Genomic DNA, 16,448 nt, shown 5'->3' on the forward strand with positions numbered 1-16,448 from the left:
CCAATCCGGGTCCTTAAACCATGCCCCAAACCTCGCCAATGAAGAAATCGTATGCATTATACCTTCCTTAAAGATGATGTCTACACAGTTGAACCTTTGTTAGTATTGCGATCATTAACATTTTAATGTACAATGCATACAGGTCAAAGGTCTTGCACTGGAAAAATTATTTCCAGCTAATCATTTCTGTTTTTGCTTTTTTTGTCAGCCAATTTTATTGTACGCCTGTAAATATCCAAATTTTATGCCACCATCCTCGACGACTCACAACTGCAGGCGGTCTGTTGACCTATAGCAGGCTCTACGTTATCTAATCCATTTCACTTCTTCGACTAAATGCTGACCTAAATGGCGGCTATTCCCACTTCCTCTCCAATCAAATAACATATGAGCGCAAACTAGACGTATTCTTAAACTGAGTCCACACATGACCACGTGATCACTGTAGCACCGTCCCCGTTACGCCTGTCAACGTACTCATAAATTCGGCTGATTGGCAAAATTTGTTACCCGTATACTTTTGTCCATGCCTCTACTTTACTGTATTGCGGTAACACCGCACCGGGCGCAATTAGCGTGTCGTAAGCGCGAAAATGTGACGCATAAAGGTATGTTCAGACTGCATTCGTAACGTTAGCAAAGCGCGCATCTGTCATAAAGACCGTATCGCGGGTTAAGATCGTTAACAATGCTGGTCGTTCACATTGTCAGTTGCATACGTTCCGCATCTTAAGACCGGCCAATCAAAACGTGAGCTGGCCAGTTGCGTCTCAGTGGATTTCAACATGGCGCCTGTAAACAGACTACGCACACAACTACGCACACTACTCGAACTACGCACACAAGGTACTACGCACACACGCAGCCATGTCCGTTCGGCCGTTCATCTAACTGGGGATGCCGGTAGTTGCTTCACTGGAAATTTAAAACCGAAATTGCGGTGCTTATTGGCCACGCGGTTAACTGTCGTATCTGTATGAAACGTAAAAGTAGCGGGCCTTCCAACAATTACGCTCGCGTGCGTGACGACTGCTGCGCTCTTAACGCTTCATACGATTGTAGTCTGAACTATTTAGTTGCGCTTTTTGCGTTTGCGCTTCCGTTTCTTGCGAAATATCTGCACATTACGTACCTAGTCTGAAGATGGGCTATGTTACGGCACGGCCTCAGCCCCTATGGACTAGCATCCATCTACTTCCTAGATATGGACCAATACAAGTAAATGCAGGAGTCATGATGGAGGCATTGCATCCTACCGGTGCTAACGTATAGGGCAGAAACTTGTAGGTTAACAAAGACAATGACAATAATGTTTATTTCGCATCAGTACAGCGTAATGACACGAAGGAGCGTGCGCAAAAAGGTTTCATTTCGACAGCTTGACAGAGCCGCAGGCCCCCGCATTGGCGTTCACGGCACTGACTTAAGCACAATCAGCCTCTAACATTTGAGAAATTATACAAAATTAACGCAAATTGCACAAATAACGAAAAGAAACTTGTGTACAAAATTTAAAAAAAGAAAGAACCTTATACCCTCTTACAGGAATACATAAAATGCAATCACATATTCCCATGCAGACAAATATTCTTCTACAAAGACGCCAAAGGAAAAAAGCACAAGGTATACGTTATTATGCAAACATATTTCTGCTTGACGCAGAGCAAGAACGAAAACAAAGGAAACATTCTGTTGCCAAAAAAAAAGCACCATACCAGAAACAATGTTTGCTCAGAAAAAAACGTGCAAAGAACTTCATCAAGTTTAAGTTGAAATAGCTACGAAAACTTTTAAAGGTAGTGTTCTCCAATTGAATCTCTTCGCCTTTTAATCCGCTTAGTAATCTTGGCGGGTCATTCCGAAGCGTCTGTTGTCCATATGTTGTTCTGACTGTTGGTACTTTCCATGATTCGTTTTTGCGTGCCGCACATGCAGCGGTATTGTTTTGTAACTTGGCAAGTTGCTTTAAAAAAACAGATCCAGTTTATAACACTTGTTTATATGCTCTACACAGTCGGTAATCGTATATTATTGCGACTGGCATAACTATATGTTTTACAAAACATTCATGTGTCTGAAAGTAACTAGGGACATTTTCGATTATAGGTAAGAACTTTTTTTGCAAGACATGAATGTTGTGCAGATTTTCTTGAGTGGCAGTAGCCCAAACTAAATGACAATAATTAGGGCGAGCTCGAAAAAAACCTAAAAAAAAACATCAGGACATTTTTGGCAGTATATGGTGATTGCCATAAATAATGCCAATTACCTGTGACAGTTTTAGTGTATCCCAGGATAAGGTTTCTTGAACACCTAATGTTTTAAATCTGGGTACGATAGGGATGGGCGAAGAATTTAGTAGTATAGTTTTATTACCAACCATGTTTTTATTTTTAGTGCGAAATATCATAGCATTTGTTTTGTTTCTATTTGACCTAAAACCATTTTGGCATGCCCATTCGTCTAATTTATGTAGGGTCGAGTTGGCTTCATCAATTAATTCATCGACTAAATTTCCTATTAGAACGATAAAGAGAAAATCTTGCGAACAAGTTAAGGACCGCAAGAAGAGCGATGGAACGAAAAATGTTAGGCCTAACGTTAAGAGACAGGAAGAGGGCGGTATGGACCAGAGAGAAAACGGGGATAGCCAATATGAGGCCAAGTGCTGGGGAAAAAAGTTTAAAAAAGGATAAACAATACAAATTATTGGTCTACATCATAAAGCACACTTTTTAGGCCCATGTGAGTGTTTCAAAGTTTGCATTATTTTTGAAATATTTTTATTATTTGAAAAATTTGATTAAATGTGGGTCTCACGCCAACAGTCATAACTCTAATTTAACTCGATAAAAAAACACAATTTTTAGCAGCGATATAGGAGAGGATTTTATCTGTGCAATGAACCAAAATTATTGAGATCAGATCAATTATCGAAGCATAGTGATGAAATAACCAAAAACATGTGTGCTTCCAATGGGTGCGCCTTGGTGTAAACGGCCTCCATATCAAAACTTGGGGCACGATTTTACTTGCTGAGGCTCATTGCACACCCAATAACGTGAGAAAGAATTGTGCCAAGTTTCACAAAAAAATCTTTATTAAGGAAAAAGTTATGAATGTTTGCGTTTGAAGAAATCGTAAAAAGATGAGTTCTGAGAAAATCAACAAAAAGATTTCAAAGCATAGCGCTTACATAAGATGATCAGGAGAGCTAAAATCCCCTATATTTGTAGCCAGTTTTGTCTTGGGTCTTGCCCTTGTCTGATTTTGCTCGTGTTGCACCTCGGCTTCCTTTTTTTTCTAGCCTGCTTTTCAGTATTACAGGTATTTGCTGTACGTCTCCAGGTCCGTCGCCTTGTACTGATTGCCAACAAACTTTAATTTTGTGCGTCTTTGCGCTCTAAACTTCCCCATTCTGTGGCTGCCAGTAAGAAAAAGTAAGCGACAGAGAGTAAACACATCCATCACACGATCCGGTTCTCCTTTAGCGCGCGTGCAGCCTCCATAACGTAAACAACACGTGCAAAAGATTGCACGTCCACCTGGTGAGGTGATTATTATTTTAATTGATAAATAAAATGTTGAAAATGCTATTATGGCATTGCTACACTTTTTACGTGATACGATTCTTAAATAACCAGCAAATAACTGCAAACCAGGGCATTTTTTCTGTTCCACAGAAAACTGGCACTTTCAGTTTCGGTTTCGTAGACGCCGGGTGGGTTTACATTTTTTTATGTATTTTTTTGAAAGAAACTGCGTAGGAAGATACTTTTTTCAGCAAAATGATGTAGAATAAATTCCTCATCTAACAAAACAGAAAACAAAAAATTGACATTTTGAAAAAAAAATTACAATTTTCACTTGGCCTCACACCTTAAAGGAAAAAATGGAGCTGGGCAGGCCATGTGATGCGTAGGATGGATAACTGGTGGACCATTGGAGTTACAGAATGGGAACCAAGGAAAGGGAAGTGCAGTCGAGGAAGGCAGAAAACTAGGTTGTGTGATGAAGTTTGGAAATTTGCAGGTGCATGTTGGAATCAGGTAGCGCAAGACAGGGGTAATTGGAGATCGCAGGGAGAAACCTTCATCCTGCAGTGGACATAGATATAGGCTGATGGTGATGATCATGATGCCAAGTAACTGATACATCGAAAGCTAGCGAACCTCTTCAAGAAATTTCTCACGCCCAACCGAAGTACTATAGTGATCAGTATTACCATTGCCCGAAACCTGCTCGATACATTGCGAATGTTTCACCCGATCTGGTGCATTTTTTTTTCGCTAAACGCGAGCCTTTTTCAATGCGTCCATATATCCGAGCTTAGTACTTCTATACTTTCCATTATATCCGACCCATGTTTCTACATACTGAGCGGGCTATACTGATGGCGAAGGCTAGCAGCGCGCTTCGGGCGGCCTGATTGGGTTTCGCTACTTTGTTTAGCGATAGCTGATCACCGACGCAGGCCGAGTCATACGGCCGCTCCGGGGCTCGGACGCAGGTTGCGCTGGTGGCTGTTCTATGACTGACATTTGATAGATGTAGTCATAAGGACTAAACTGTGTTAGCCAAAAAGGCCCAGACGTGACGCCCAAGAAAGTTTCTAAGGTTTCGACCACTCCTAGCTGCACGAGAAACGGCTGCGTAAGAAACAAAAATATATCCCGCCGTCGCACTAAATCTCCTTAACAGCTTCGCTGTAAGTGTTCACGCAAACACTTCCCGCGAGCCACTTATAAGTTCAGCTAAGTGGTCCTACCTGAATCAGAACGCGCGGTTCATTCGAAGCGTCCTTCCCGAAGACGACGTCGCCCAGCAGAATGCGTGCGTACTCCTCCCACGACCACACTTGGTTGCCATATTCTTTGGCAAGTGTGCTAACGTTGATGAGCATGCCATGATGGACGCGACCAGTGCCGAAAGTTCCCGCCGAGATGGAGACCGCAGGCGAGTGTCTCAAAGAAGACACGGAGCCACCCATTTGAATGATGGCGGACAGCTCCTTGTCGACGGCCAGCACCTGAAAGAGCACCCGGGGGAACAGGTGACGTATAATATCACGGTTATTATTAGCTTAATATAATTATAAGCTGTCTAATGATTCCGACACAGTGCATGACACATCTGGGGCCGAAATTCACAAAGCTTTTCATTCGTAGCTGCAGGTTGGCATAGGCTAGCTGGCTTCGCCAGCAATAGGTCCGGCATGAAAATTAGCTACAATTTTCTATTACGAACAATTATAGCATAGGTACTTTTTTGTGACTACAGGCCCTCAGCCCGTGTTCACAAAAGTTCATTGGCATGTGATCTTGACATTAGTCATACGCCTTCGCTAATGATATGTCCAACATCAGCATTAGCCAAACATTTTCTCTCGCGAAAAATAATAGCGGTACAGGTTTTTGTAATGCGCGCCTTGCTTTTTTAATGTGCTTTTCTGCAATGACGCAAGCCTCTTTTTGCTATTCAGTTAACTTGCGGGTTGGCTTGGATCACATAACATCAGAAATGGCAATTTTATTTTCTTGCAAACAATGCTTACGTAAGACCTTTTTGTGAACATGAGCGCTCGCATAGCAAAGCCATTTTTTGTGAGTGGTTGGCGTGCTCACGTTACTTTCAGAATCCGTGTACAATATTTTTGCCGGGCCGTGAGTTGTTCAAACGGTCCTTTCTGACGATATCTTTTTAATTAGGACACGATACATGCGTATGCCCTTCCGTTTCGTTTTGCTCTTTGAGTATGCCCTATTTGCCAATGTTCTGGGGTGCAGACCACGTGTAGCGTTATAAACAATTTAATTTTTCTTTACCTATCCAATATCCGTGATGCAGAAATAACAGAAGTGTTGATTGCCTGAATCATTGTTTTATTGACTGATGGTAACGTAATATCTAGCTATTGTTGGTGACCACCTATTTGAAAGCAATCATAAATGCAGGAGAGTATCTGTGACTTGGAGACATTCCATGGTTGACTTTCAATGTGTACAATGCAAGCGCGATATATATCCTGTGTTTAACAATTACATTGCATCAAGCTACAGGGTAAATACAGTGCTCTCTACCTCAAAGGGAGCTTGCGCGGACACATCGTCCAGTTACGCCTGCTGATTTCTGTGACATCATGGTCATGGCAAAGCTATTCCAAATATCGGCGTCTCTCGGGAATTATGCTTCGGAAAGCGAAGGCTATACTTTAAGTAGGCAGGCACAGTGGGGAGTTGTAGGAGCAGCTATAGAGCTAACTTTGTATGTGAGCGCTCAACTATGGCGTCCGGAACAACCTCACAATCGGAGACACTGTCGTATGAAAAGAATGTCCCCAAAAAATAACCGGTGAACTTGCGCAACCTTACAAGTTCACGACCGAACTGTTTGCCAAGCCGAAAGCAAGGCAAGGAAGCCATGACATCCGGCAGTCTCCAAGTTATAGTAATCGAGTACGTGCACCCCTGACATGGTGTTTCAGACATCATGCGAATGAAACACCGTTCTTATTTTGTCCAACATTCGGTTTGCTAATGAAATTCTCGAATTTTACATTAAAAATAAGTTGCGCCGTTGACGTGTCTAGACGATGATCTGATTATGGGGCACCACGCACTAGTGCGGGACTCTGGAATAACTGACCACTTGAGTTCTTTTTCTCTTTTTTTACGTATACACATCGGCATTGTTCAAATTCAAAAAAAAAGTTTGGTAATATTCCGAGCTCATTCAAAGCGCGTAAAACTAAAGTGTCGCAAGCAAGTTTCTCATCAGCTAGCACTATGCTTTCTGTTAAGTGTTGGCGTTTTGTTGTTCGCAGTCCGAAAATATTTATTTCTATGGTGGCCCGTTTGGTCCACTGAGAACCTCAAAATTTGAAAATTGTAGCCTATTCCACGCAAGATGTCCCTTTATTCCCACCAGCGATCATTTTAAGTAATTACCAAGCGCTATTATAGAAGATTTTATGTGCAACTACAGTTTTTCTTTTTCGCTATCACTTCGCAGATGGAGAATAAATATCCTTTGACTTGTCCAATATCCTATACAAGTTTTCTTGAGTTAGACTACATGGTTCTTTCAGTACACCTTCGTCAACATTTCTTGACTACATCTATTCCGCCACATCTATTTGTAATAACAACGCCGGTGTAAAATTCATGGAATCTCGACTGGGCTGTTTTCTAACAGCCATCTGACTCAGACATTGCCTTCGTGAGAATCAAACTTAAAACTTTTCCGCGGAGCTTGGGTTGAAGAGTACGTTTTTATTTAATATAAATAGCAGCGTTAGATCCATCGTAGTAATTTTTCTTATGAAAAGCTCCGACTACGCTACAAAGCACGAGACATCCATATAAAGCTTCAAGTATATCCTAAAGCATATATATATATATATATATATATATATATATATATATATATATTCCAGTGTCAACGAGAGCGAGTGCAGCGACGCCGTCCACATATACGTCAATAACATTAGTCGGAGAAGAGAGAGGCCTTGTTCTGTTCGTGGGTGACGCAGTTCTTGCCTCTGGAACTGCGGCGATTAGTTTTCCCGTTCAGGCGTAGAAGGACGACGACGCATCGGCGAAAGCGAGCGGGGTCGAGGTGATGGCGAACGGCGGTCAACAAGAGGGCGGTGGTCTGAATAGGAAGACATCGGGCCAGGGTTCTGAGACGCGGAGGATGACGGGTATGGGGGAAACGTGTGGTTCGGTGTCGAAGCGACGGCGGTAGGATGGTGCACGGCGACGGCAAAATCGTGCAATGTGGCCAGGTAGACCACACTCAAAACATATTGGCCGGTTGTCAGGAGTGCGCCATTGTCCACTGCTATGTGAGTACCGTGGTTGAACGAATTGAGGAGCTGGACGCAGTGGCACGGCTGATGGGAATGGCGCAAAGGTCGGAGGTGATGGCCGTGCGAGAGCCTCGGCATAGCTGAGAGGTGCAGTGACCTCGGAAAAAGCAACGGGAGTTGGCACCGGCGGAGTCTCGCGGGCAGAAGGGAGAGCTGCGCAAACTTGCTCGTGGATGACCTGGCGAAGGTTGGCCGGCAAAGGCGAGGGTGGTGGCGTGGTTGAGGACAGCAGCGAAAGCTGACGAGTGACCTCAGCAGGGACGAACTCTTTTATCTGGCAAAGCAGGGAGTCCATTTCAGGAGCCGCGGCCACGCTCGCGAGGCTTTCATCGTGCACAGGTGGCCGCCGTGTGAGAAGACGCTGTCTGCAGAGGTCGTCGAAACTCTGGAAAAGCTCAATGACCTGTGAAACAGTGCTTAGATTTTTGGACAGCAGCATATGAAAGGCATCGTCGGAAATGCCCTTCATGATGTGGCGTACCATTGTCCGCCTCTGCCATCGTCGGGTTGACACGCCGGCAGAGGTCGATGATGTCCTCAATGTAGCTAGTGAACGTTTCACCAGTTTGCTCGGATCGGGTTCGTAGGCGTTGTTCAGCGCGAAGTTTGCGCACGCCAGGGCGACCGAAAACGTCCACGATGCTGGTTTTGAAGCTAGCCCACGTGCGGAGATCGGCTTCGTGGTTTTATTGCGATAGCAATTATATGGACACTCAAAAGCAGATTTCTGCCGTCGGCGTCTCCGTCGCCGTCGCCGTGAGGTTCCGTATGACGTCAATGGAGATGAAATCGTCGCCGCGCGCCGAACGCTGCATGTGCGAGTGAAAGGGCGCGAGGAGCGCGCGCTTTCACGGGGAGTGAACGCACGGCGGAGAACAAACGCGCGTTCTGCGCCGTGCTCGCTTAAGGGCTGCAGAAGTAAGCGTCTCTTTCCTCCTTTACAATCGCCATATATGTAGAGCAAACGCGCCTTCTTCCGACGCGCGAGAGGCCGTGGGGGGACGGGAGGGGGGGGGGGGGTAGGGAAGGGAGGCGACGTTGAGCTGCGGCACCAAGTGCCTATTTATATCAGAGGCTACGGCGACAGTCACCAACGCCGCACGCATTTTGAGCGAACGCGGGCAAAACACCGACGGCGTCGACAACAGTTCTGCGTGTTGCCGGTGCTGCTGCATGTCCAAGTTTATACAGCTGATAAAGCTAATATCATTACTCCGTATAGCTCTCTACAAGTTTGCTATCGCAATTGATGCTTCGCCTTTCAGGTGAAACTGCGACAACTTTTTTTTGAACCAGAGCTTGGCGACGCCCGATGAATAGAAGATCGCGTTGCTGAGCTTCGAGGGATCGTCCCATTTGTTGGTGTTGCTGGCACGTTCGTACGATTCCAGCCAATCTTCAACGTCTTTCTCATCGGTGCCGCTGAAGATGTCAGGATCCCGCTGACGCTGAGCACCGGCACATACGATGGTTGGAGTAACCGGTGGGGATGTCGGGCTGGCACGGTCGTCAGGCATGACGGACGGCAGAGTTCGGGTGCGTAATTCCAGGTTGGGGGAAAACCGCAACACCTCCACCAGAAGCTAATATGAATACAGGACAAGAGAACAGCAGGCAGCGTGTCTCAACCAGAACAGCTCAGGCAATCTCGAGCTCGCGCCTCCCGGACGACTGGCGATGTGGCTGCAGGGCCGGGTATTCCTCTTCACTACAATCTCTCTCTCTCTCTCTCTCTCTCTCTCTCTATATATATATATATATATATATATATATATAGTTGTTTAAAAACCGCAATAATTATAGCAATTTTATTTTACATAAGTGTGCTCTATTGTAATCATCCACGCAATGAAGACCCACGAGCATTTGTACCATGAACATAGCTTTTACTTCAAAAAGGCAAATCAGACACCCTTTTCTCTTCCAGCTCTGTTTTCTGCGCATTTTACGACAGAAAACCTGACAATAAAAATAGTTGGCAACTATCCCTGGAGTACGAAATATTTATACCTTCAACAATCTACGCTCGTAATTCCGGCACGCCTAAATAACAGTTCGGTATAGATGTTCTTATTAAAGCTAGCCCGCTAAAACTTCCGATGATTCATGAAGGTAGCAGCGAAATTGTATATTGGAGGCACTCTAGCTAATGTGTTTATTGGTGCTGCAGCAATTGTAGTGGCGGTTAACACGTCATTATCCTTAGCAGCCCTAATTGAAGGGCTGTTTTTAGTCATGGGGTGGCTTTAGCCCATCTGAACACTGTTTCAAACCCAGAAGAATGACTGTCACATTCGCTGGCTCTACCGCACTGGATACTTGAAGAAATATGTTTCTTTTTTTTTAATTGGGGTTATACTTGCCAAAACCACAATACAATTATGAAGCAAGCCATAGTAAGGGATGCCGGAAATTTTGGCCACATGATTTTCGTCAATCGCGTACTCAAATCTAATAATAGACGGACGTTCATGCATTTCTCTCCAATCGAAATGTGGGCACCGCGGCCGGGATTTGGTCCCGTTATCTCGTGCTTAACAGCCAAACGTCATGGGACACTAAACCGCGGCGGCGGGTACAGAACCCTGTTTCCCGCAGGGTACGCTTCTTCTAGTTCCAGGAAACGTCAACTGACAGTGCCGCCCTTACCAGTCGTGTTGACACCGTTCATTTTGGTTTACCGCGACCACAGTGTCTATCGCAAAGCCCTTGTAGAGACATCAAATTGTTGTCAAAGTGCAATCTCTGCTTCTTCCGACCTCGCTGTCGCAAATAAATCGCAGTCTTGTTGAAAAAGGTACATTTCATGCCAGACCAGAATATCAATAGCAAGTCACTGCTTCACGTTCCATTTTGAGAAATGAAAATCAGAACGTTGCTTCATATCGTGCGCCACTCTTGATAATCGTGTGTGCTTCAAAGATATCCGCGATTGTACACTTTATGTACAGGCTTTGTGTTCCGATTTAGTGCGGAAATAATCCGTTGCTGTATATAAGAGGCTATGGCGTTTTGCTGCAGGCGACGAGGTGGAGGTTTGAAACCCGGACGCATTCCTCTGGGGGCGGGATGCAAGATAGCTAGTATGCTGGGTGCGCCGGGTTTACGTCCCAGCATCTCAGTGGGTCAAAATTATTCCTCCGTTCCCCACTACGACGTCCTTCATAATCAGATTGTTGTTTTGGCACCTAAATTTTTCTTCGTTTACGCAAAACATAGATAGGTGCGCATGGCACCAGTTCGTCATTATACAGTGCTTGTAAATGGTCAGTCGGCCAAAAACTTACGTCCGTTACTTACGCGCTTATACAAAACTCCCCCGGTAGTAGACAAAGAAAACCTCGCCTCAAAAACACAGGGCAGTTCCAAGTAATGTAAGCGGATCCGTGAAAGCGCACCTGGGCAGCTTCCTCATTCAGTCTTCGGGACGGCGTCTTGAGAAGAGCGAAGCCGGGGAGTATCTTCTGCAGCAACGCATCGTTGTCGGCCTTGCGCATAGCGTCGTGTAGGCGCATGGATGGCGTCGACTCTGGGGGGTCGAGGAAGAGGAGCACGTCCTTGGCTTGTCTGCGGCGACGCGCCGTGGTCAGCGACGGTCGGAAAATGGCCGCCAAGCCGAGCTCACGGTCCATCATCCCCACGACGCGAGTCAGGTTGGGCAGACCGGGGGACCAAGGACGATCGGTTGTTCGACGCTTTGTACGGGTAATCCTGGGCCGAGACAATAATTCGTTGGGCATCGACATTAGACGTTAACCCTCACCGCCTCAGCTCACCGATATTAGTGCCAAGATGAAAGAGAAGAAAATAAAGTGCGAAGTTTTAGTGTGTCATATTCCCACGTGTTTTACATAACTATTGTACCACACATCAAAAATAGAGCAGGAGACGTTTCATGTAGACAAACGGTAATATCGTTCATAGTCGTGTGGAGTTACTCAGGCTGTTTTTGTTTTTTTTAAGATTCGACAGATAATTACGTTTATTTACCCAAAAAAAATGAAATATTCGTTTTAGACATAAGTCGCTTTGTCGAAGTTCAGAAGCACAAAAAAAATGCATTATGTCATCGGTAAAGTTGTTCTGTTTACTGAGCTCTACGCAAATCCTGCAAAGTATGAAAGACATGATGTAAATGAGTTCTTCCACGTCTGGATTCCAGCGCTCTCAATCGTTTTCTTTTTTTTTGAAAGAACGAAAGCTTCTTGCACGTCGTTAAACAAAAAGAGTGAAAATTCCGGCAGAATCGCTGTCTCGACTATTGTCGTTGTTAGTGTTGTTTCTTGCACGTCGTTAAAAAAGAGCGAAAATTCCGGCAGAATCGATCTCTCGATTATTGTCGTTGTTAGTGTTGTTAGCATTCAAGCGATGTAGTGATGTAGTGGCACACCGTCTTAGACAACACTATTCCTGAAGACGTATTCGAATGAAACAAGCGTCCACATAGTTTTTCCTGACTTCCTCGATACATCTTAAGGATCGACTACATTTGCTGATTCATCCTGAAAACGTTTTCTTCCTGCACTTGACAAGGATAACTGATTGTCCAAACAACGTCCACTGAAAGATGTTATTGCGACCGCAATAATATGGACACCCCAGGCGCACTTCCGCCGTCGTCGTCGTCGTCGGCTGTGTCGCCGTGATGTCAAGCGCGATAACACCGACCCGCCGCGCGGCTTAGCGGCTATGGTGTGGCGCTGCTAAGCACAAGGTCGCGGGCATTTAAACCCACCCGCGGCGGCCGCATTTCGATGTGCGCGCAATGCAAAAGCGCATGTGTCCCGTGCATTGGGGGCACATTGAATATCGCCTGGCTCATAAATAAATCAATTAAATGGAATATCCCCTTCCCAGTTGCCGTCTAAAATGAGATTGCAGTTCCTTGAAGCATGCTTGTTTTTTTTTTTTTTTTTTTTTTTTATTGCCGACCGTGTTTGCTGACATATAACCCCCCATCTACAAAACCAGCTTTAGAAATTGCGTCGGAGTCCCTGGAGTAAAGCGTGCAAGTTGTTCTGTCGTGCCTACGCTCGGATTTGGGGAAAAGTCGCATGCATCTGCTGAGCACCACTTTTCTAATGCAATTCGATGGCTTCAAAAAGCAGCCGTGTTGCCATTGGCACTTCATGATGTCGATTTCGGAGAAGCGCATGCTACTTGCAAAGAAAGAACAATAAAACTTTCGCGTCACTAGTCTAAGGTGTACCGCTCTATTTAGTTCTAGGTACGTGAAACACTCGGTATACACCGTTTGCCCGTCTAGGCCGCAAAGCTTTTTTTTTTTTTTAATCGAAGCCTCAGTGCGAATGAAACAAGCTATGTATGCTGTCACCAACCTACCTGAAAGTACTTTTGCGTTGGTATGAATAAAGTGGTAAGGTAATCGTAACCAAATTTCGCGCATTATATTGACACTCGTACATGGTTTGTTTCATTTTTTATCACTTTTCCAGGAACTGGCTTTCATCCGCTAACAACGTTGAAATTATCCCTCAGCGCAAGACGCACCGGCACGCATATCGAACCTTTTTCGAATGTTATCGTCCATTCTACTTGTTGTCGATATCGTCACCGAACTTTGCGTAATCAGATTGCATGCGTGAGGCGAATTGTTTTGTACTTCCTGGAAGGTGCGCGCACACCAGCGATTACCTTCGAACGTACGACAAGTCATCTATATATAGCTGACCTGCTTGACCCGTAAATCAGAATTCGCCGCTATTGTTGTCCTTTGAGTGTCACTTGCTTTTTCTGGGTGCAAGTTCAGAAAAAAGTTACTTTCGTGATTCAGTTATTGCTACTGCGTTCACCACCGCTACACAGTGACACATCTGTGGCCAGGTTCGTAGAGCACATTTGGAAATAATCATTTTAAATTGTTTGCGATGCACGACCTTTTCGAGTCATTTATTAGGCACTCATATCAAAGCTTTATCCGATAGAGTCTGGGTCGTGGACGCGTACCTCAAACCATAACCCGTCACAGGAAACAAATTGCTGTCTTCAAACGAGCTCTACAAACGTTACATACCATCTGTCAGTTGTAGTTACTTAAATATGAGAAAAACAAATATACCTGAAGCTTCATTGGGACCTTGTTATCAATGAGCGGTTGGTTTCAGCCACAGTCAAAAGGATTCACTGTTTAATTCAAGCTCGTTGATTGTTAGCTGAGTGATCCGGTCCGTTATTAAACCGCTGCCTTTTTTCAATAGATCTAAGCGTCCTTGTCTTGTATATTTCTGATCTCGTCAGTGATGGATTCGCGCAGTGCGAATCATGCTTTATGCGTCTTGTGATATCATTAGTTCACTCATTTATAGTCGTAGCCGAGGCGTCGTAATTCCGCATTAGTTTCTGCTCCAGTGCATGCCACACTGGGTGTCTTCGATTTCTGAATTGGGATTTCTCAAGACGCCGTGATCAGCAAAGCTCATTGGCTGAGAGCCGCGCCCCGAAAGTACAGGGCAGTTCGGTTTAACCAATTGAATACGCCGATTGAGCCCACAATCCAGCGCACACAGACGAGATACGCAATGAAAAAAAAAAAGAAACTAACTATCCAGAGCCCTCAGTCTTTCACATGCTTTAGACTACTGTCTTATTTGCCACCTGTGAGCACTTTATTGTGCTTAGATTACAACCTCAACTCTGCTTCCTATCTTGTCGCTTATGTCTTATGATCTCAACATTTTGGTACACGTCTTTCATATAGGGAATGTGGCATGTTTCGTCTGCTGCGCTCAAACAGTCCCTCGCGAGCCAGTAACCATCGAAAATTTGTTTATACACTGGAAGTTAGGCGTCGTATATGGAGCATTCTATCGCAAAACATTTTTTTTCCGAAATTCTTTCTTAGTTGTGAAAGATAGGAGCAATTGAAATGTTGCGACGCCATGCTGCCAGAAGACGAACTTCACTGGCAACATAGACACTATCTTCCTTTTCCTCAACTAGCATATGCAAGCGACAATCCTTCGCTGCATTACCAATGGCGTTGCAGGGTACTCGGAGTGACGCGATCCTGTCATCTTTGTAACGTGGTCACTTGATCAGGAAGCGAGGATTTCGCTAAAGTAAGAAAGAGCAAGGCGCGCTGCCGTTTGAATCTTGCAGCTATTTTCGCGGCGTGAATCTGTGCGCTATACGTTGGAAACGCGATTGTCACCACGTGATCTACGCACCTCGTTCAATTCTGTACGCTTTTACAACTATGGGGAACCCACCTCCACCCCATAATGGCGGAAGAGTTCCTGGACGTCTGGCCACGGTCCCCGGCTCCTCTCCTTGGAGACGCAGCGAAGGAAGAAAGACGTGACGCGTGACAGGAAGCTGGCGTTGCGGCTGCTGGTGTCAGCGCTCGCCTCAGCTTGGTGGAACTCGTGGAACATGTTTTCCAGGCGGTACCTGTGTGTTGCGTTCACGACCAGTCTTTAGGTGAACTTTTACAGTGAACTGCTCATACAGCCTTTACACGACACGTGTGGACGATTTTATATTCGATTCATGGGCGCCGCCATCTTGGCCTGTTACACAAACAATTTCTGTTTTATGAGAAGCGAAGTGATGTAACATGGTCATGAAACGCTGAGTGCACTTATACAACTATTTTTATGCTTGCGAATTGATTGTAGTAACGTACACAATCCGCGTTAACAGCCGAAGAGGGCGGCTCCTAAACACTTCCGTAAAATAGTCTATACCCTAACAAACACACGTCACGTTGTGACATTCCGTAAAACTAACTTGCCCTATCCCCGTGTGCCTGTTTTTTCCAGATTTCGATTATTTCGCCCTCTCTTCGAGATCTCTTTGCATCCTCGTTAGCTAAGACATAAATGACGGCAACATAATTGTGATAGTCGTGCGTTCAACCGCCAGCACCGAACAAATTTTCTTCAACTGCGACGCCCTTTTGTTTTATGTGAACAACGCTTATGGTTTTCATTTGTAGCTTGCTGCTGCGCTGGCTGCTTGACAATTCTTCACTGTCGTGGACCTACCTGCAACTTGCGAGCTTCCCTCAAAATTAATTTGCCGATGTTAGGTGTCCCTGTGCTTCCAGTTGCCGATTACGTTGGCCTTGCTCTGGAATCTGTAGGGCCCTTGGTTAACGCACATGGTAGAGCATCCTAAATTTAATGTAGACGATGTGGGTTCCGCTCCCCACCGGCGACTAGCGTTCTTCTTCCTAATTTTAATTTAGTTTTCTCCTATATATGGTGCATTTCAATGAAAAGAACTTTTTTTTTCACCTATGCTTTCCTTGACTTCATAGTCAGTTTGTTCATGTCATACAAGCGCTTGTATTTTGCTTGTGGCTTTACCGTCGCACCCTTTTCTGTTGTTCGCTAAGGTAATCGAAACTATTCTCAGCAGACTAACAATTTTTTTTTCAATTCGGCAGAACCCATCGCACGGCCATTGTGGACGTTAATGCGATAGCATGAAGCAATGTAGCAGCATCTCGTGTTGCCAAAGCTCGTTAGCTGCCGGGTGCCTATCTCGCGCAACGCACTGCACATACTGCCCCATCTAGCGGTGGTAGCACGAAGTCTGCGCGTGCCACGCGTTG

The 16,448-nt window shown here is 45.1% G+C and overlaps 1 protein-coding gene across 1 annotated transcript in view; it reads right to left on the bottom strand.

Annotated features, from left to right (window-relative positions):
- LOC119431734 (uncharacterized) overlaps positions 1-11,367 on the bottom strand; it is a 26,218-nt gene extending 14,851 nt beyond the window's left edge. The window contains exons 1-2 of the mRNA XM_037699206.2: positions 11,269-11,367; positions 4,769-5,029 (exon numbers count right to left, since the gene is read on the bottom strand). Of these exons, the coding sequence (XP_037555134.2) occupies positions 4,769-5,029; positions 11,269-11,367 (360 nt within the window). The remainder of the gene's footprint in view (positions 1-4,768; positions 5,030-11,268) is intronic.
- Positions 11,368-16,448: the final 5,081 nt, after the last annotated feature.

Source organism: Dermacentor silvarum, chromosome 10, assembly GCF_013339745.2.
Source record: "Dermacentor silvarum isolate Dsil-2018 chromosome 10, BIME_Dsil_1.4, whole genome shotgun sequence".
Classification (NCBI taxonomy): Eukaryota; Metazoa; Arthropoda; class Arachnida; order Ixodida; family Ixodidae; genus Dermacentor; species Dermacentor silvarum.